At 31.6% G+C, this 22584-nt stretch overlaps 1 protein-coding gene and 1 long non-coding RNA gene across 2 annotated transcripts; one reads left to right on the top strand and one right to left on the bottom strand.

The window, feature by feature from the left end:
• The first annotated feature begins 4504 nt into the window (after positions 1-4504).
• Positions 4505-22168, top strand: LOC146940407 (aminoaldehyde dehydrogenase 1, peroxisomal-like). The gene is made up of 15 exons (XM_085754108.1): positions 4505-4634; positions 4740-4882; positions 12011-12091; positions 12182-12330; positions 12402-12494; positions 12575-12698; positions 12833-12898; positions 13035-13101; positions 13332-13408; positions 13625-13738; positions 21078-21155; positions 21239-21390; positions 21484-21544; positions 21639-21745; positions 21838-22168. Exons 1-15 carry the CDS (start codon positions 4526-4528, stop codon positions 21929-21931), a joined length of 1515 nt encoding a protein of 504 aa, XP_085610234.1. The 5' UTR covers positions 4505-4525; the 3' UTR covers positions 21932-22168.
• On the bottom strand, positions 17515-19422 carry LOC146940408 (uncharacterized). Its single transcript, XR_015031999.1, has 2 exons — positions 18456-19422; positions 17515-18370 (listed from the first exon to the last, which is right to left on the bottom strand). It is a non-coding gene; the product is annotated as an uncharacterized LOC146940408 (long non-coding RNA).
• Positions 22169-22584: the final 416 nt, after the last annotated feature.

The raw sequence follows: 22584 nt of genomic DNA, 5'->3' as shown, positions 1-22584 counted from the left end.
GCTGAGTTGGAGCTGTGGTCGTCATGGGAGGGGAAGAAGAATAGGGAAAAGATCGCATTATGTAGGTTGTGTTACTTAGAGAGAGAGAGAGAGAGAGAGAGAGAGAGAGAGAGAGAGAGAGAGAGAGAGAGAGAGAGAGACTATAATTTGAGTCAAAAAAGAAAAGAACCAACCCTTTTTTTATAGGAACGGGGACTGTAAGATTTTTGGATTCAATCTTATAAAAGATTTGAGCTGTTAAAAAAATACTCAACGAGATCCCATCAAATACAAAATTCGATCTTGATCAATAATATGTCACACTTTCTTTAGAAATTTTGTGAAGAACAATTTATTTTATTTTATACAAACAATTTGATTCTGGTAGACTTATCACAAATAAATATGAATATAAATTTTATTACTACATTTAATTAGAAAATTAGATTTGGTGTTCTATATTTTTTTCAAATAAATAATTATATTTTTTTTGACAAATAAAATAAATAATTATATTTAAAATATCCAAAACTAATAATCATTAAGTTTTTGTATAGAAATATTGTCATCAAATCTCCAAATTGATATGATCAAATTATCTATCAGTTAAAAAAAAATTCATATAAAATTTAATAACTAACGGGAAGTTTAGTGGAGTTAAACTTCAATAATATAGTGAATCAATATTTAAATCTCGTTTTAGAGAGGTGATATATTTAATGTTCAATACACCTCAAATATGATTATCGAATGGAAGAAAACCTACAAAAATAAAAAATAAAATCTTCCCTAAAAAAAAATCTAGTGAAAGAAAACCTAAGAATAAAAAAAATTTCGACTTGAAAAAACCTACAAGGATAAAAAAAAATGTAGTAATCTTAATTGAGGTTTGAACGTTAAAATTTAGTAGAAGAATTAAGCATGCATGCTAAAAGGCATTTTTTTAACTTGGTTTGATTTTATTTCACTTCCCGGATGTAAGGCATTTTGAATTACAAAGTTATCCCTCGTTGGAATTCAATCAAGGAGAAGGGTCCAAAAAAACGCCACCACTTTGGAAGGCGTGATACTCTTCCAAAGGTACTCAAACACCCCTTTCTCCATCCTACCCAACTCACCATCAAGGAGAAACCCCTCCTCTAACACCTTGTAGGATGATCTAACAAAAAAAATACCACCCTCTTAACAACTCCTCTATTAACCCAACTTCCCAAGTGAAAGGGGTTCTCGGCCATGTTAGCGACCAAGTCATCACACCCCCCGTCATCACACCCCCGTCATCTCCCATAGATCCCTCACACAAGCCTCTTTTTGCTTGGAAATAGAGAAGAGGCAAGGGAATGAATCGCAAAGCGATCAATTTCCGACCCAAATATCCCTCCTAAAACTAGTATTCATACCATTACCAACTAACACCCATCCTACCACCGACCCTAATCTCCCACCACTACACACCTATGCTTATTAACTAGCACCTCTTTTCCACAAAAGTTGCTCATCTTGAATCAACTGCCATCTCCACTTTGCTAAGGGACACAAATTAAACACCCTCAAATCTTTTACACCTAAACCTCCTTTACTTTTAGGTTGGCACACCTTATTCCAATTCACCCAACATATTCTTCGGCTCCCTCTCGCACCTCCCCAAAGAAATTCCATTTGAATACGAACAATCATCTTTAGGATCTTCTTAGGAACTTTTAAAAAAGATAAGTAAAAAATTGGGATCGAATTCAACACCGAATTGTGCCAACATTGTTTCCCCAAGAATTTCCGACCTCCTAAACTCACATATTTGTTTCCCCAAGAAATTAATCTATTCCTCAATTGTGCCAACATTGGTACCCAAGTAGCAACCTTACTTGAGTTAGCTCCCATAAACTTAAACGATAAAAAACCTTGCATACAATTCTAGAATCCACATGCCATTGCCATAAACACCGTTGAAACATTAACACCAATCAAGGAACTCTTATTGAAACTTAATTTAAGTCCCGACACTATTTAAATTCCTCTCAACAAAGCCTTTAAAGTCCAAAGATTTTGAGTTGTCGTTTTCCCAATACAAAGAGCATAATACACATATTGAAGATGTGATATTAATGTGCCTCCACTTTTTATCTCAAAGCCTTTGAACAAGTTCATTTCAACCACATTATGCCATTAAAACCTTTGGCCTCAAAAATGGTGCCAACGGATCCCCTTGCGTTAGACGCCTTTGAACACTAATCTCCACACCGGGACTTCCATTTAAAAAAGTGACATATTACCTCCAAAAATACACGCCCTCATCCAAGTCACTCACTTCTCACACAACCCTACCTTTCTCATCATATACTCTAAAAATCCCCAATCAATGGAATTTTAGACTTTCTCAAAATCTACTTTGAAAATCAAACATTCTCACTTCGATCGCTTAGCAAAATCAACAACTTAATTCACAAACACTTCATCCATCAAGTGTCTTCCTTTCAAGATAGCCGATTGTGACATAGAGATAATTGAGTTCATAATATTGGATAATCATGATGCCAAACTTTAGAGAGCGATGTATATAAACTCCCCCATAAAGAAATGGGCCGATAATCCTTCAACAATAAATGAGCATTAACCTTGGGAATTAACATAACAAAGAATGATAAAAAAAAACCCTTTGGTATTATCTTATTGGCATGGAATTGATCAAACATAATACGAATCTTATGCTTCATATATAATGTACCAAAACTCCTTGAAAAAGGAAAATTAAAGCCATCCGAACCCAGAATTTTATGACCTTCACTATTCTTCACCATTGTTTCAATCTCCTCCAACAAGAAAGGAGCTAACAAAGATTTATTATCATCAATGGAAATAGACGTAAATTGAACTCCATCCAAGGTTGGCCGCGCCCATGGGATATCTTCCACTTGATTCTTGAAATATTTGACTATCGTTCGCCTGACCTCAATAGGCGAATCCACCCAAACTCTCCCCACTTTGAGCGCTTTAAGACAATCCGACTTGACCTTGCCTTCACACAATTATGAAAATATTTTGAATTCATGTCTCCCTCTTTCAACCATTTTGTCATTTTGATCTTGATCTTTGAAATATCATTGAATCTTTACACTTAAATAATCTATACAACTCCACAAACTTACACTTTCTAATTTCCCCTTCCTCATTAGTCAACATTCCAACTAGATGGTGTAAGAACAATTAGGGTTTTTACGAAGCCAAGCCTCAATGCAATCGAGATGAAAAGTGTAAGAACAAAGAGAGAGGGTACCAAGGCGATCATTGTCTTCAAATTCATCTAAACAAATGATACACTCACTCGTAGATTCTTGCATATTGAGCCGTGTAGATGGAAACGAGGATGGTGTTTATAACCGACTCGTCTAAGTTGCGGACGACGTGTGTCTGCCCGGCCACGACTTGCATCTGCCCGTCAAATTAAAAGACGAGGAAATACAACACAGCCGATGGGGGCGTGAGGGTGATGCATGTGCGGCTGAGTTGGAGCTATGGTGTCATGGGAGGAAAGAAGCTTAATCAGGGAAAGGATCGATATATATATGCTATTTAATTTGTGTTACTGGGAAAGAGAAAGGAAGGACTATATATTTTCCGTGAGTTTGTTGGTTTAGATTTTGAAGAACCTACCCTTTTTCTTATCAAAAAAGAAAAAACCTACCCTTTTTTAAATGAACGGGGGACTTTTTAGTTTTAAAGGGAAAATACACTCACCTCCCTTCAAATACTGGTAAATAACACAAATAAGGATAATAAAGTAACGAAACAATAATGATGTAATCGATGACAACACAACATAGACAATATAATAATGGATTACTCACGGTCCACACTACAGGAAGTCTCAAGCAGCGGTTGGCGGCAACAAAGAGGCAATAGGATTGGAAGAGTGGTTTTTACGGGAAATAACAAATAAGAGTGATGGATAACCTAATAACAAAAGTTTTTTTTTTTTCCAGGGGAATAACAAAAGTTGTTACAAGATAATATAACCTAATAATAATAAAAGTTGTTACAAGATAATGTTACAAGATAATATAACCTAATAATACTAGAAGTTGTTACAGAGATAATATAACCTAATAATAATCGAAGTAACTTTAAAGTTACCTTTTGATGTTTCAATGTGTTGAATATAGAAATTCAAAAAAAATTATACTTTAAACTTCTTATCAAATACTCTACATACATTTGTTAGCATTTCCCTTACTGCAATACATCGATGGATAGGATACAAAGTTAATTATTTATGCTGCGCTTACTTTACACTGTCGTGATGCGGTTGTGAACAACTTTCTTGGAACAAATAGCATTGTCCTTAAAAAATGATTATAAGCTAACACATCATATTAACATACAAAATCACGTGTTGTGCAATATTTTGTGTGCCGAGCGTGTTGTGCCATATAGAAAAATTAGAAATCTTCTATTTAATATTATGATTATAGCGTGGATCATTGTTGATCCAATCCTTGAATAAATAAAGAAACATATACACAAGCTAAGAGTGCGTGACAGAGAGGAGAAAATGGCGACAACAGTAGCAAGTAGACAATTATTCATAGATGGAGAGTGGAAAGCTCCTATACTCAACAAAAGGATTCCAATAATCAATCCCTCCACTGAAAATATCATAGGTACGTACCTTAATGTTTCTGGTTTTTTTATCAAGTATATGATATGATAATATTTATAACTACTTCTAAGTTGTGGTATTATGTGAATGGTTGACACAAATGCAGGGGATATACCAGCTGCTACTAAGGAAGATGTTGACCTTGCTGTTGATGCTGCTAAAAGAGCCATTTCCAGAAACAAAGGTAGAGATTGGTCTACTGCTTCTGGTTCTCTTCGTGCTGGATATCTTCGAGCAATTGCTGCAAAGGTTCTAACATCTCTTTACTATTTTTGTTCTTGATGGATTAAAGGGACTAATAAACTTTATTCTATTTTTAAGTGTAAAACCAATTTATGGTTCCTTTGAATTGAATTGAACTTATCTACTAGTACTAAAATCACTTGTGAGACTGTTAGGAACTTATGAAAACAAATAAGCTGTTTTCAACATATTTTCATAAATCTTCCAACATAGCTAATAAAAACAACTTATTGTCGGAAATATTAAGAGGAAATAGAATTGAGAAAGTTAGGAAAGATAGAAGAGAGTTGTTGTGCCGTGACAAAAATCACTGCCCTGAAAGCAAATTTCCGGTGGACCTCCGGTGCAACCCAATATCCGGTTTTGCTCCCCAAGGTTTACACAACTACGTGTTTGAACTCGTGCACTCGAGGCCAACACGTTGGAGCTTCACAAACAATGCTCAGAATTATAGAAGAACAAGGAAGAGTAGTAATTTCTTATCCCCTTTGCTGGACATGGCCACTCGTATATATAATTCAGTATGTTAATCCCGTTGCAGCCAAGTCTTTACAATCAATAGCATTATTGTAATAATAATGTCAATTAAAACAAAGGAATTAGTCATCTTTGGTTGTTACGTTTTATACCATTAACTTTATGGTAATTAAACGTACAAATTAACCAATCAGTTAAGTTTCAATTGAAGAAATAATTTCCCTTGATTGACATTATTTCCACAATCCCCCACTAATGGCAAGCAAGGAAAAGAAGCTACAAATCTAGCAAAGTATGGTTAAGAGAGAGAGACAAATTCTGGGCAAGGAAAGATTTTATCATGCTTAAGTGTTAATGTCACAAGGATTGAATTAACACGTAGTGAAGTGAGGCAACACCATAAATCTATAAAGTGAAATTACTCTTGAACTTAATAGATTTTAGATGAGACCCCCACAACACGCACTTTTACCTTTAAAATTGTGATAGCTCCGCGATAATTATTTCCATCAATATTTAAGACCTTTATCACCTTGGGTCGCTCATGAGTGCTCTAGAAAGATTGCCCAAGTCTTTCATAGAAGGTGGTCTAAGCCTTCACACTCAAGTAGGTAAATTCATCAAGTGCGTCTCAAAAGCACCACCATAAAAGGCTATGAATTTATTAAGAACATAAAATAAAAATGTTCAACCTCAAATTTAACAAGAGGCGAGTCCATCAAGTCCGTCTCATAAGGACCACCCAAAAATTAGGGCTATGAACTCATTTAAGAGCTAAAAACTCAACCTCACATTAAGCACTACCACACGCCATAGGGATGAAAAATGTAGTGCATATAGGAGTATTCATATGGCTTCGTTTGACCACGAAGTGGATATCCACCATATTTTCCTCCACTCGAGGCTTTAAATTCATCCCCCTCGACGTATCCAGAACAACTTTCCTGGGTAATTCTTTCACATAAGGATCTTATTTTTTTTTTCTCTCTTTTCTCACTTCTCATATAGTGAGATAACATTATTTTTAATTCATTTCACAAAAGGATTTGCGTCGTGTCTCATAGACACTATTATTAGTCACATAGCTTATAGCTTGCGATCACAAAATATTTAGAAGGTGTGGATCTCCTCAACAAAGGTATCTCATTCACACCGAGTCTTTCAACTATTATGCTTCTTGACCTGAAAATTCAAGAGCTGAGAAAATTGATTCCATTGGTAAATTTGACTATATATAGTTTGCTTATTTATTTCCAAAAGATATCATATCATCATGAAATAAATAAGTACTTCATAATGGAACCTACCTCATCTTTATTTGAGATCCAATTTACACTATTCAATCCTTCTAAGATTAACTATTAGAAGAACATGATATCCAAACAACAACATAATTTGAATAGATTAGGAAAAATAATTGATCATTTAAATGATCACCATTGAAATTATGAATTCACACACTTCATCTATTCATTTTACCACATGCAATATCATGTATAATATAAGTCATAAAATCCATAACACAATCAATTATCTCACACATGAGTTGAGAGACTATTTTTTAAAATTTCACTTGGTATTCATGAGATTGCTACTTTAAGGCATATTCACTAATTTTAAACCATATTTACTATGGAATTTAGTTCACTTCTAATGCCTTACTTTTATTTTAGATAATAATAAAAGGGTTAAATATGTTTTTGGTCCCTATAAAATGGCGACCTTCTAAGTTTAGTCCTTACTTAATTTTAATAGCTTTTTAATCCCTAAAAAAAAATTTACTTATAATTTTAGTCCCTGCTAAAATAAATTTTGTTTAATTATCCTTAAACTCTTAAATTTTTTAACGATTCTTTTTATACAAGTTTAGAACACTATGAAAGGTTCATTTACTAAAATCTATAATTTTTTAACATGAAATAAATTAAATATGAATTTTTTAAAACGACAAAAGTTTAAGATATAAGTAACAAAAATATGGACGTAGAAATCAAATTTTTGCGATATTTTTTTCGGAGGACCTTTTAATAACGTTCTTAACACGCCTGTAAAAAATTGTTGAAAAACTTAAGAGTTTAAGCATAAATTAAACAAATATGGATTGAGTAAGGACTAATATTGAGTGCAGAAATTTTTTGTAGGGATTAAAAATGCTATTAAAATTAAGTAAGGACTAAACTTAAAAGGTCGCAATTTTGTAGGGACCAAAAACATAATTAACCCATAATAAAATAGCATTGGTTAGCCCGTTCCTTATAAAAAAATTTGGTTAACCCAAACTTACTCATGGATAATGAAATTATCTTAAGCATAGCATTTTATTCATAATTTATCAACATCTTCAACTCCTACTAAATGAGGAAAATTATACATTCTATGTTCACAAGATTTAATTTTTCCTTCTTCTAATCCTTCTACAATTTCCCTTGTTTCAAAACTTTGCAAAAATAACAAGAGTAAAAGTAGAATAAACATCATTCACAAAATTGTTTTTGTTCTTCTTCTCATAACCCCCACATTTAAGTAATTTAGGTTAAGAGAATAACTTTTCTATTTTTTTTTTTTTTGATAGGTCTTTCCCCCAACATGCATGTAAAATAAAGTTAAACATAAATAACTATATAAATTCATCAACAATAAAACAACTCCAAAAGTTTCTAGCATGTTATTATACAATAAAGTTAAGTTGCTTCAGAATTTCATACTCAAGTCACGCCAAAATTCACAAGATATTGTGCATAGCCAACACCACATCTATAATTACCATGTAGTCTAGACAATAAAAGGTCTTTTACTCTACACTTATTTGTTGTCTTAAAAACATATTAACGTTGAAATAATGTATAAGTTATAACCTATACGTTAAGAAGAACAAGTATATAGTCATATGAGAATTATCATTACTTAGCCTTATTGTAATTCCATAAGTAACCATAAATTACGGTTGCAGTAAAGACTAGCAAGGGGAAGATATCACACTAGTTAACTTTACAATATTTAATCATATTTAGAGGCACATAAATATCAATGCAAAGTTCTAAAACTTGAAATGAAATTTTCCTATAAAAAAGAGAGTAAAATTTCCCCTCGTACTTTTTATATCAATCCAAAAAGTAGTTTTAGAGATTTTGAATCATAAACATAACTATGTGTAGCTTATCAATCTCAAATATAGGAATCATTATCACCATATAAGCTTTCATATGAAGATATTAACTTATAATCTATACCACCATCGTAGAATTTTTCATATGAAAGTTTTTTCAACAATTCTTTCAGTCATGGACATAAAAAATATCATAATTTTAGATTCAACATTTATATACATAAAGATCCTTGAGTTTAAGGCTTACTTGAACTCGAAACTCGTCTTTTTACCTCAAATCATACGACGATCATTTGAACTCTCACCCGCAATGTTCTTTACCATCCATTTGATGAAGGTTCGAGTGATCCTTTCCATGCAATTCGAACCAACATGATACATAGAAAAATCACAAAGTTAATATTTCCAAATATAATTAAATAAATAAATTTGCTTTCAGATTGTTGGAAATATTAAGAGGAAATAGAATTGAGAGAGTTAGGAAAGATAGAAGAGAGTTGTTGTGCCGTGACAAAAATCACTGCCCTGAAAGCAAATTTCCGGTGGACCTCCGGTGCAACCCAATATCCGGTTTTGCTCCCCAAGGTTTACACAACTACGTGTTTGAACTCGTGCACTCGAGGCCAACACGTTGGAGCTTCACAAATGCTCAGAATTATAGAAGAACAAGGAAGAGTAGTAATTTCTTATCCCCCTTTGCTGGACATGGCCACTCGTATATATAATTCAGTATGTTAATCCCGTTGCAGCCAAGTCTTTACAATCAATAGCATTATTGTAATAATAATGTCAATTAAAACAAAGGAATTAGTCATCTTTGGTTGTTACGTTTTATACCATTAACTTTATGGTAATTAAACGTACAAATTAACCAATCAGTTAAGTTTCAATTGAAGAAATAATTTCCCTTGATTGACATTATTTCCACACTTATAACTTATACAAAAATAATTTAACTATATTTTACCTTTTGATAGCGCCCGCCCAACATAATGTGAAGTCTTAAGAGAACATAGGAATAAGGCCCCGACAAATGTGACCTATTTCACTAAAAATTGTAAGGGAAAAAAAAGTTATATTTTACAAAAAATAAACTAATATTTTTTTTTGGTAAGAAAGTTGAAAGCATATTGATTATATATGTATGAAAGTAAAAAAAAAAAAAAATTTAGAAAATAAATATAATAATAAAAAACATTGCCATAATATGAACAAACGAAAAGACAAGCATGATTTATATTGCATAATATTTGTTTTATTCATTTTAATTCGTGTATTTTAGATTTATATATTGTATGTTATTAAATTTAAATAAAATTCAAGAAAAAATATTGTTAAGAATAAATTTGTAAAAAAAAAAAATCCAACCGAAGTTGATAATAATTTTTCTTTTTGGTTACATGAAAAATAAAAAAGAGAAGTAAAAGAGACGTCATGGACTACAAATATCATTCAAATAATGACAGGAAGAAAAAAAAGCACTACTTTTTAATGTTTGATCAAGTAAAAAAAAAAAAAAAAGCACTACTTAAATTCATAAGAAGTCTGTCAAAAAAAATTCATATAAAGTTTCCTTAAAAAACTTCATATATAAAAGAGGAGTGATATTTTGACAACCAAAATCAAACAACTTTAATGACAACCTTTTTTTCTCTCTTCTTATTGGACAATAACAATAGAGAGAGAATAAAAGTATAATGTGAGTATGAGAGAGAAAGTTGTCACAAAAGTTGTTTAAAAATGGTTGTTAAAATATCATTTCTCTATATAAAAATCGATCCTGTAAAACAACTAGGTTATAAGCTTGAATGTGATTAGAAAATTACTCTTCAGCTTATGTTTTTTCTTCTAACCACCCCACAGTTACCTTAATACTCTTAATAGTTAACTGTCGTTCGACCAGCTGCATTTAAGTGTTGTTGTGGTCTTATTTCAAGACAGAAACTTCCACTCCCACACTTCTTAAAAAAAAAAAAAAGCAACAACTTTTCTCCCTCTAAACATCCACACACCAGCCTACAAACAAATGAAACGAAATGATATAGATACAAATATAAATGATATAAGATGAGTAAAGATGAAAGTTAAGGTGTTCCAAGAGGTTGTTTTAAACACGATTAAGTTCAATACAAACGATTGGTGTTCAGATTCACCATATCATAGTTCTTTGTTGTGTTTTACAACAAATGAACCAAAAACGTCTATTTATACTAGTTGTTGTGCGTCATGGACCACAAAAACTGTCAATGCAACCTTAACCACGTAAAATCAACGGTAGTTAACTGCCGTTGCGCTCTGTTACAAATACCAAAATACACAGTTTGGCATAATCCATAACTTTTATGTTGCTTCCCCTACCTTATTCATTAATACTCATTCATTCATTCATAAAATCAAACACAAATTACCAGAAAAGATATTCATTCATACAAAAATTGTTTAAGTGACAGTTATATTAAATCAACTACAAATCCAACAAAATCCAAAACAAATTTATTATTTACAACCAAATATAAAAAAGAACTAAACATTACACTAATTCCCCAGGGCTTCCGCCTCCTTCTGCCTATCTGATGCGTAGTGGGTGGGATCATTGCATCCCTCATCCTCGTTAGGACACCACGAAAGTCATCGACTGTCTGACAATAACGCAACACCTCATTCTCCATGTTGAGACAGTCTCGTATGATACTCAGTGTGGAGGGATGGTCTCTAGCATGATGCTGCTCAATAATGACCTCCTCATTAAGGGCTGGTGCCAGAACCCCCTCGATAGGTGGGAGTAACTGCGGGTGAGAAACCGTATAGAACCAGACAATGTACCCCGATGCAAGATCAAGATAATGGGAGCTCTTGTAAGTAAAGAGCTTGATGGCCACCAAATACAACAAATGTAGTCAGGGAGCGTAATCTCGGTTTAGTTGCAACTCCTCTATATCACCAGCCTGCTCAGCTAGAGTGCTAGACCTGCAACCTGCACACGGCGTACGAACTCTCACCAAGTAGCTTAACCGTGCATGAGCACCGTTTGTGAGGTCCACCTTATAGTCAGCCTCCTTCGGATCAGTACCTATCAATTCAACCATCAGCTCTACCCTATCAAAACAACACTGCCATCTTCCTAATCGAAAGATGGAAACTCAATGTCTCCTCATGCCACCTCTCAAATTAAGCTACAAATTAAATTATTTATTTAAAGAAACATGACCTTAGTTTTTGAAATTGTAGCTTAGACAATTTGGTCTTGAAATTTATAAAATTCCAAAATAATCCATGAAATTGAAAATCCTGAACCACATTAGTTCTTTGGAGAAAATTTAAGCGATTATATTGACTAACCAAAAGACTCATGTGATCGATGATTTTAAATTTCTGAAATCATATTAGGATTTCGTTTATTTATGTGACCAAATTATGGGATGCCTACAATTTTAGGACTAAATTGGTGATTCACTCCTTAACATGACTACTTAAATTTTACTATTTGACTGATCTAGTTGTGCTTGTCTTGAAACCTGACCAGTTATCCTTTTTCTTTTCCTTTCTCACAGATAACTGAGAAAAAGAATGAACTAGGCAAACTTGAATCAATTGATTGTGGAAAACCACTGGATGAAGCACTGGGGGACATGGTAATTAGTAGCATCTGAATATCTGTCATTGAAAAAACATGTTCCTTTTTTTGCTTACTTGGGACCTGTTGTGGTTTGATGATTATCTAGGGCGGTGTTATTGGTTGTTTTGAGTACTATGCTGGACTTGCTGAAGGGTTGGATGCAAAGCAAAATGCTCCTATATCTCTTCCTATGGATACCTTCAAAAGCTATGTTCTCAAGGAGCCTATTGGTGTTGTTGCATTAATTACTCCATGGTATGATATCTGTTTTTTCTTCATCTTATTAGCTTTTGAATTCCTTCTCAGTAATTGTGTTAATATTTTAGGAACTATCCTCTCTCAATGGCGGCAAGGAAAATTGCTCCAGCTCTGGCTGCTGGCTGTGCTGCAATATTGAAGCCGTCTGAATTGGCATCTGTGTATGTTTTCATCAACTATTACAAACTTGATTATTTGTTAAGCTGATTTATCATGTTTTTCTTTTTGTTTACAAATTTAGGACTTGTTTGGAGTTAGGCGAAATATGCAGAGAAGTTGGCCTTCCTCCCGGTGTCTTAAATATTGTCACTGGATTAGGCCATGAAGCTGGCGCTTCTTTGGCATCTCATCCTGATGTAGATATGGTTCGAAATTTCAAATTATTTTTATCATTAGTGGAATCAAAACTATAAGGAGCTAGATAATGTTGCAAGTGTTGTTATATTTCCATCTTTTGAGTTTGCTAAAATTTTGTACTATTGTGCTCGCTATTTGATAGATTTCCTTTACTGGTAGCTCTGCAACTGGGAGCAAGATTATGACAGCTGCAGCACAACTAATCAAGGTATTTTTAAGCATAAATATCTACAAATTCTTTTTAAACAAGATTATTGCCATTGTTATTTGTTTCGCATGTTGTCTTGTTGATTTTGAACAAGTGACCGAATTCACAACACAAATTTGTGTTTTCTTGTTTGCAGCCTGTTTTTCTAGAGCTTGGTGGAAAGAGCCCAATAGTTGTTTTTGAGGATGTTGACCTTGATAAGGGTTGGTTTGCCTTCTCAAATATGTCTAGTTTGTGGAATCACTTATCGTTTGCATTTTGGCATCACATTTTATAGACAGACCATATTTTAATTTCATGCATTGTGGAATCACATTTCCCATCATACATTATAGTTGAGTAAATTTTTGGTATCCAAAACCTATTGCATGAACGAAAACATTTTCCCATATAGGGTTGATGTTTTATTGATCTGTTTTCCATCATTAAACAGTTGCTGAATGGACCATCTATGGCTGCTTCTATACTAATGGTCAGATATGCAGTGCAACATCTCGCCTTATTGTGCATGTAAGTTTAACAGACACGCTAAAATTCTCCATTCCATCAATAATACATGTTTATGCTCATGAATATGCATTTGTAGCTCACTTTTCTAATTTTTTCAGCATAAATGGGAGTGTTAGATTTCCTTACATTGTGGTAGAGTTTTGTCAGAAAACCTCCTAGCGATTCCGTTGGCTTTGGATAAAAAATTGATCAAGTAAAACACTTTTATGGTTTCAGGAAAGTATAGCCATAGAATTTGTGAATAGACTTGTGAAATGGGCCAAAAACATCAAAATTTCAGACCCCTTGGAAGAAGGTTGCAGGCTAGGCCCTATTGTCAGTGAAGCACAGGTATGTTTGCTCTTTGCTGCTTATCACTTTTGTGGCTTTAGACGTAATTTTAGGTTGAAGACATTATTTGCCGTTGATACATAATCCGGGAAATCAACTGCTTTAGTTTAAAACTTTATTCGCGATTCAAGACATTTCTACTTGCAAAAAGAGGGTTTTAGTCAGTGACTTTTAGTTTGCTTAAAACATGCAGTTGTTACGTAGTCCGGAAAATCAACTTTATGCAGTTGTTCGATTCTCTCTCATGTCAATTTAAGGGGTGTGGTTATGGTGCATAAGAAGATCCTTATGCACCGTGCATAATTGCTTTTTACACCCAACATAATTGCTTTCTACACCTCAAGTGAAAGCTTAATTCTAATAAGTAGAGGTGTCAATAGAGCCCCAAATTTCAAAGCCCACTTAAAAAACCTCCCATCAAGCCCACTAAATTAAAGCCCCATATTATAATTTTTTTCTTAACAATTTATTTATGCAAAATAGTTTATTCGAAATAGTTTATTTATGCAAAACAACTTATTAGAATGATTTTTTAAAAACCGCTTATTCAAAACAACTTATTTATGCAAAACAACTTATTCCGATCTCATTTTAAAAAGCAACTTATTCAAAACAGCTTATTTATGCAAAACAGCTTATTCGAAACAACTTATTAGGATCACTTTTTTTAAAACCGCTTATTCAGAACAACTTATTTATGCAAAACAACTTATTTGTGCAAAACAGCTTGTTTATACAAAACAGCTTATTCCGATTTCATTTTAAAAAACAACTTATACAAAACAACTTATTTATGCAAAACAACTTATTCAAAACAGCTTATTTATGCAAAACAGCTTATTCGAAACAACTTATTTATACAAAACAGCTTATTTGTGCAAAACAGCTTATTTATACAAAACAGCTTATTCCGATTTCATTTTAAAAAACAACTTATTCAAAACAACTTATATATGCAAAACAACATATTTATGCAAAACAACTTATTCAAAACAGCTTATTTATGCAAAACAGCTTATTCGAAAAAACTTATTTATACAAAATAGCTTATTTGTGCAAAACAGCTTATTCAAAACAACTTATTTATACAAAACAGCTTATTTGTGCAAAACAGCTTATTCAAAACAGCTTATTTATACAAAACAACTTATTCCGATTTCATTTTAAAAAATAACTTATTCAAAACAACTTATTTATGCAAAACAACATATTTATGCAAAACAACTTATTCAAAACAGCTTATTTATGCAAAACAGCTTATTCGAAACAACTTATTTACACAAAATAGCTTATTTGTGCAAAACAGCTTATTCAAAACAACTTATTTATACAAAACAACTTATTTGTGCGAAACAGCTTATTCAAAACAACTTATTTATAAAAAACAACTTATTCCGATTTCATTTTAAAAAACAACTTATTTATGCAAAACAACATATTTATGCAAAACAACTTATTCAAAACAGCTTATTTATGCAAAACAACTTATTCGAAACAACTTATTTATACAAAATAGCTTATTTGTGCAAAACAGCTTATTCAAAACAACTTATTTATACAAAACAGCTTATTTATACAAAACAACTTATTCTGATTTTATTTTAAAAAACAACTTATTCAAAACAACTTATATATGCAAAACAACATATTTATGCAAAACAACTTATTCAAAACAGCTTATTTATGCAAAACAGCTTATTCGAAACAACTTATTTATACAAAATAGCTTATTTGTGCAAAACAACTTATTCAAAACAACTTATTTATACAAAATAGCTTATTTGTGCAAAACAGCTTATTCAAAACAGCTTATTTATACAAAACAACTTATTCCGATTTCATTTTAAAAAACAACTTATTCAAAACAACTTATTTATGCAAAACAACATATTTATGCAAAACAACTTATTCAAAACAGCTTATTTAGGCAAAACAGCTTATTCGAAAAAACTTATTTATACAAAATAGCTTATTTGTGCAAAACAGCTTATTCAAAACAACTTATTTATAGAAAACAACTTATTTGTGCAAAACAGCTTATTCAAAACAGCTTATTTATACAAAACAACTTATTCCGATTTCATTTTAAAAAATAACATATTCAAAACAACTTATTTATGCAACACAACATATTTATGCAAAAACAACTTATTCAAAACAGCTTATTTATGCAAAACAGCTTATTCGAAACAACTTATTTATACAAAATTGCTTATTTGTGCAAAACAGCTTAATCAAAACAACTTATTTATACAAAACAGCTTATTTGTGCAAAACAGCTTATTTATACAAAACAGCTTATTCCGATTTCATTTTAAAAAACAACTTATTCAAACAACTTATATATGCAAAACAGCTTATTCGAAACAACTTATTTATACAAAATAGCTTATTTGTGCAAAACAGCTTATTCAAAACAACTTATTTATACAAAACAGCTTATTTGTGCAAAACAGCTTATTCAAAACAACTTATTTATACAAAACAGCTTATTTGTGCAAAACAGCTTATTTATACAAAACAACTTATTCCCATTTCATTTTAAAAAACAACTTATTCAAAACAACTTATATATGCAAAACAACATATTTATGCAAAACAACTTATTCAAAACAGCTTATTTATGCAAAACAGCTTATTCGAAGCAACTTATTTATACAAAATAGCTTATTTGTGCAAAACAGCTTATTCAAAACAACTTATTTATACAAAACAGCTTATTTGTGCAAAACAGCTTATTCAAAACAGCTTATTTATACAAAACAGCTTATTCGAAACAACTTATTTATATAAAATAGCTTATTTGTGCAAAACAGCTTATTCAAAACAACTTATTTATACAAAACAGCTTGTTTGTGTAAAACAGCTATTTTGAACAAAATAAGCTGTTTTGAATAAGCTTTTTATGAGTTAGAGAGAGAAATGAGTATGAATTATGAATTTCTTTACTGGAACGTTGTTTAACATGTTATACACTGAAATTATTACTGAAACCATAATTATGGTTTAATGGTTTTGATAATCATGTATGTGAAACCAAGATAAATGTGTAATGATTTTTAATGAAATTATTATTGTTAGATGGTTTTGAATAATGATTAAGATGTTATACACTGAAATTATTACTGAAACCATAATTATGGTTTAATGGTTTTGATAGTCTTCTATGAGAAACCAAAATAATTGTCTAATGGTTTTGCTATGGCTATGGTTTCTGTGAGTTGGTTTCAAAACCATTTTGCTGTGGAAATGGTTTCCGTGAGTTGTACTCCAAAACCATTTTGCACTGAAAATGGTTTCCGTGAGTTGTACTCCAAAACCATTTTGCAGTGAAAATGGTTTCCGTGAGTTAGACTCCAAAACCATTTTGCAGTGAAAATGGTTTCCGTGAGTAATGCTAACACCAGATCCGAACCGGATTGATCATAAACAACAAAATTCATCACAACATTCTCAATAATTCATCAAATCTGAATTCCAGCTTATACCAACAGATTTCACATCGGATCATTTCCCAATTCCAGTGAAAATGGTGTTGTAATAAAAAAATTGTGATAAACATTTAAATCATTATTAAGTAACCACTTAATAGTGCACACTTATAACCTAATGTGAATTAATCAATAAGTAACCACTTTTTTGTAAAGCCTCGTCATCTCTCTTTTATTTCTTACGTTGTAAAACGAATTTCTGACTTTGTCTAAATATAATCGCGCTTTAATGGTTTTAATAAACTTGTATGTGAAAGAAAAATAATTGTCAAATGCTAAATAAAATAAAAGAATAGTGAAAATTATTATTGACAAATGATTTTAAATAAAAACTATTACTGAAACCATAAGTGTGGTTTAATGGTTTTGATAGTGTTCTACACGAAACCAAACTAATTGTTTAATGGTTTTGCTATGGGTATGGTTTCTGTGAGTTGTACTCCAAAACCATTTTGCTGTGGAAATGGTTTATGTGAGTTGTACTCCAAAACCATTAGATGTACTTAATGGTTTTCTTTGATCCAACATGGTGCATATCACAATCAAAAATAAAAAACATATGGAATTTTCTAACCATAACAGAACATTTTCAAAACCATCAGATTCAGGCACCAACTTTGAATTCTTAGCAACAGAATCACAATTCTCAGAAAAATTCCCAATTTGATTTCGACAATTTCTCAAACCAAGTCCATCATCAATTTTCCCAAATTCAAATCAATCCCTAATCCCTCCAACTCATTACTCCCAATTCTCCTCCTCTTCAACGTCGTCCTTTCACAATCAACGTCGTCCTTTTTCTTCCAAAAATCAAGAATGCAAAGGAACTTGAAAATCTCCAGCAAACTTCATCACCAAACCAATCAAACCCATCATCTATATGTAACCAAAATCGAAAATCATAGCAAGATTCGAATTCAAACACAAAATCATCGGTAGTAACAGTTGACAAATTCCTGAAAGGATGGGACCTGAGAATTGAACCAAAACAAGTGAATGAAATAAAAGTGAAGAAAATATGAATTTCAATCAAAACAGAACACAGTAACATACCTTTGATTTTCTTAATGCGTCTCTTGATTTCTTGTGAACAAGCTTCACAATACATGTGAACTTTCAGAATCACTATCATAACCTTAGGCTGCACCATATAATAAAATAAAAATGATAAAAATGATCCATCACAGATTCAGATAAATTTAAAAAGAAAAAAAAAATTAATTAACCTCTTCAGCTTTCTTTTCTTCCTCTAGCTTAGGTTTCTCTTTCTCTTCAATTTTTTTCTCTTGTTCTGAAGGTGGTTTTGGGATCGGAGAAAGAAGCTCAACTTGTCTATGACTCTTCCTCTGAACTCTTTCAAGAACCTTCAATGGATCCGCTTTTTCTCCTTTAACAACAACCTTGTGAGATTTGCAACCAGTAACCACATCTTCATAATTATAAATCTACACGATTTCACGCATAGCGTTCCGCAATTCAAAATTGAAATCTCTACAAATTCACAATCACGCAAACTTGTCACGAATTACAATACACACATACCTCAGAAGAATAGGGATGATCTGCAATTCCGTTTGGGATCGGCGACCTAGGAATCGAATAAGCTGTTTGTGCAAAATAGCTTATTTTGTGCAAAATAGCTTATTTTGTGCAAAATAGCTGTTTTGCACAAATAAGCTGTTTTGTATAAATAAGTTGTTTTGAATAAGCTGTTTTGCACAAATAAGCTATTTTGTATAAATAAGTTGTTTCGAATAAGCAGTTTTGTATAAATAAGCTGTTTTGAATAAGCTGTTTTGCACAAATACGCTGTTTTGTATAAATAAGTTGTTTCGAATAAGCTGTTTTGCATAAATAAACTGTTTTGAATAAGTTGTTTTGCATAAATAAGTTGTTTTGAATAAGTTGTTTTTAAAATGAAATTGGAATAAGCTGTTTTGTATAAATAAGTTGTTTTGCACAAATAAGATGATTTGTATAAATAAGTTGTTTAGAATAAGCTGTTTTGCACAAATAAGCTCTTTTGTATAAATAAGTTGTTTCGAATAAGCTGTTTTGCATAAATAAGCTGTTTTGAATAAGTTGTTTTGCATAAATATGTTGTTTTGCATAAATAAGTTGTTTTGAATAAGTTGTTTTTAAAAATGAAATCGGAACAAGTTGTTTTGTATAAATAAGCTGTTTTGAATAAGCTGTTTTGCACAAATAAGCTATTTTGTATAAATAAGTTGTTTTGAATAAGTTGTTTTGCACAAATAAGCTATTTTGTATAAATAAGTTGTTTCGAATAAGCTGTTTTGCATAAATAAGCTGTTTTGAATAAGTTGTTTTGCATAAATATGTTGTTTTGCATAAATAAGTTGTTTTGAATAAGTTGTTTTTTAAAATGAAATCGGAATAAGTTGTTTTGTATAAATAAGCTGTTTTGAATAAGCTGTTTTGCACAAATAAGCTATTTTGTATAAATAAGTTGTTTTGAATAAGTTGTTTTGCACAAATAAGCTATTTTGTATAAATAAGTTGTTTCGAATAAGCTGTTTTGCATAAATAAGCTGTTTTGAATAAGTTGTTTTGCATAAATATGTTGTTTTGCATAAATAAGTTGTTTTGAATAAGTTGTTTTTTAAAATGAAATCGGAATAAGCTGTTTTGTATAAATAAGCTGTTTTGAATAAGCTGTTTTGAACAAATAAGCTGTTTTGCATAAATAAGCTGTTTTGAATAAGCGGTTTTTAAAAAAGTGATCCTAATAAGTTGTTTCGAATAAGCTGTTTTGCATAAATAAGCTATTTTGAATAAGTTGGTTTTTAAAATTAATCGGAATAAGCTGTTTTGTATAAATAAGTTGTTTTGAATAAGCTGTTTTGTATAAATAAGTTGTTTTGAATAAGATGTTTTGCACAAATAAGCTCTTTTGTATAAATAAGTTGTTTCAAATAAGTTGTTTTGCATAAATAAGTTGTTTTGAATAAGTTGTTTTGCATAAATAAGTTGTTTTGAATAAGTTGTTTTTTAAAATGAAATCGAAATAAGTTGTTTTGTATAAATAAGCTCTTTTGAATAAGCTGTTTTGCACAAATAAGCTATTTTGTATAAATAAGTTGTTTTGAATAAGTTGTTTTGCACAAATAAGCTATTTTGTATAAATAAGTTGTTTCGAATAAGCTGTTTTGCATAAATAAGCTGTTTTGAATAAGTTGTTTTGCATAAATATGTTGTTTTGCATAAATAAGTTGTTTTGAATAAGATGTTTTTTAAAATGAAATCGGAATAAGCTGTTTTGTATAAATAAGCTGTTTTGAATAAGCTGTTTTGAACAAATAAGCTGTTTTGCATAAATAAGCTGTTTTGAATAAGCGGTTTTAAAAAAAGTGATCCTAATAAGTTGTTTCGAATAAGCTGTTTTGCATAAATAAGTTGTTTTGCATAAATAAGTTGTTTTGAATAAGCGGTTTTTAAAAAATCATTCTAATAAGTTGTTTTGCATAAATAAACTATTTCGAATAAGCTATTTTGCATAAATAAATTGTTAAGAAAAAAATTATAATATGAGGCTTTATTAGGCCCACAAATAAATAGATTTTATAGTGGACCCAAATAATTCTTTTCACTTGGGGTGTAGAAAGCAATTATGTTGAGTGTAGAAAGCAATTATGCACGGTGCATAAGGATCTCCTTATGCATAATAACTTTTGCCCAATTTAAATGGGCTACTTTAGCTTCTTCAAAAAAAACATGATTTAGCTTTCTATCTGGGTTTGCAATTTAAAAACATTAAAATTGAATTCAGAATTATTTGACTTAAAAAAATACAATAGAATATCTAATATCTGTGTTATATGACTCAGTATAAGAAAGTATTGAATTTTATCTCAACGGCTAAGAGTGAAGGTGCAACAATTTTAACTGGTGGATGTCGACCAGAGGTATGAGTATATACCCTTGAGCATGTGTATCTGTTTTTCTGCATTTTGCACGAGAAATAATATGTCTTCAAATTCGATGGCAGAATTTAAAGAAGGGATACTTTGTTGAACCAACCATCATAACAGATGTGACTACCTCGATGCAAATTTGGAGAGAAGAGGTTTTTGGACCTGTACTCTCTGTGAAAACATTTAGCACTGAGGAAGAAGCTATTGATCTAGCCAACGACACCCAGTGAGTTGATGAACTGATCATAATTTCACTTCTAAACCAGTTTTTTCTTGACTTGTGGATTGATATCAAAGTCACAAACTTGATATTTCACAGCTATGGCTTGGGGTCTGCTGTGATGTCAAATGATTTAGAAAGATGCGAGCGCCTATCTAAGGTGAGACTAATCCGATATATTTTCATATAAAAACAACAAAATTATTCGATTATTACTAACTGAATGGTTTGAACTTTATATTTGTTTTCTGCAGGTTCTTCAATCTGGAATTGTATGGATCAATTGTGCTCAAACAGGCTTCGTTCGAGCTCCATGGGGAGGCATTAAACGTAGTGGTTTTGGTCGCGAATTAGGAGAATGGTATGACCCTTGTTTTCTAAAATCTACAAAATGAATTTAATAAGAAACCTGAGAATTAGAGTCTGAATTTTTATTGTTGTTTTTCCATTCAGGGGACTTGATAATTACTTGAGTGTGAAGCAAGTTACTAGGTACATATCTGATGAGCAGTGGGGCTGGTATCAATCCCCTTCAAAGATGTCATAGTTAACTATGTTAAGTGATGATAAATTTGACATCTAAACTCTGGCATGGAATAAGGTTTGGTGTGGGTGACACCAAGTTATTATAATCTTATGTTGGGAAACTTACTATGATCCATATCTCTGTTATAACAGAATTTTCTTTTCAACTCATTCTATCATTACAGTTTATTTTGTTTATCATATTTAAATACAACTGCTTTTCTTTTTTATCAAAAGATTTGAATTATTTTGTTTATCATTGATATGGCATCGTCAAGTTGTGTTTTTTCTCGAACTGCTTTTTGCGAAAATTGGATGAATTATGATCAGAATGGTCATTTTACAGTGTTGGTTAACCTATTTGAAGTTCATTGTTATTAGATTGGACGAGTGATTAGTCATAATTAGGAGATTACTTGGAGTGTAAGCAAGCGTGGAAACTATCACTTGTATGTGTAATATGGCTATATAAGGGTCATGTAGTATCAATAGTGAATGAGAATCACATTTCCACTTTACAATTGGTATAAGGAGCCCAAACTCGGGTCTTGTTTGCTTGGAAGAAAACAATATCGTAGTTTTTTGGTGGGAAAGTTGGTTACACATGTCCGTTAGTTTGGTAATATCATTGCATGCGTTCAACTTCTTCGTTATTCAACTTCAAGATTCTTCGTT

The sequence above is a fragment of the Medicago sativa genome, chromosome 3, assembly GCF_051527215.1.
Source record: "Medicago sativa cultivar Bolivia chromosome 3, Bolivia_mono, whole genome shotgun sequence".
Classification (NCBI taxonomy): domain Eukaryota; kingdom Viridiplantae; phylum Streptophyta; class Magnoliopsida; order Fabales; family Fabaceae; genus Medicago; species Medicago sativa.
The sequence above is the reverse complement of the archived record's forward strand: the minus strand, read 5'-3'. Positions and strand labels throughout refer to the sequence as shown.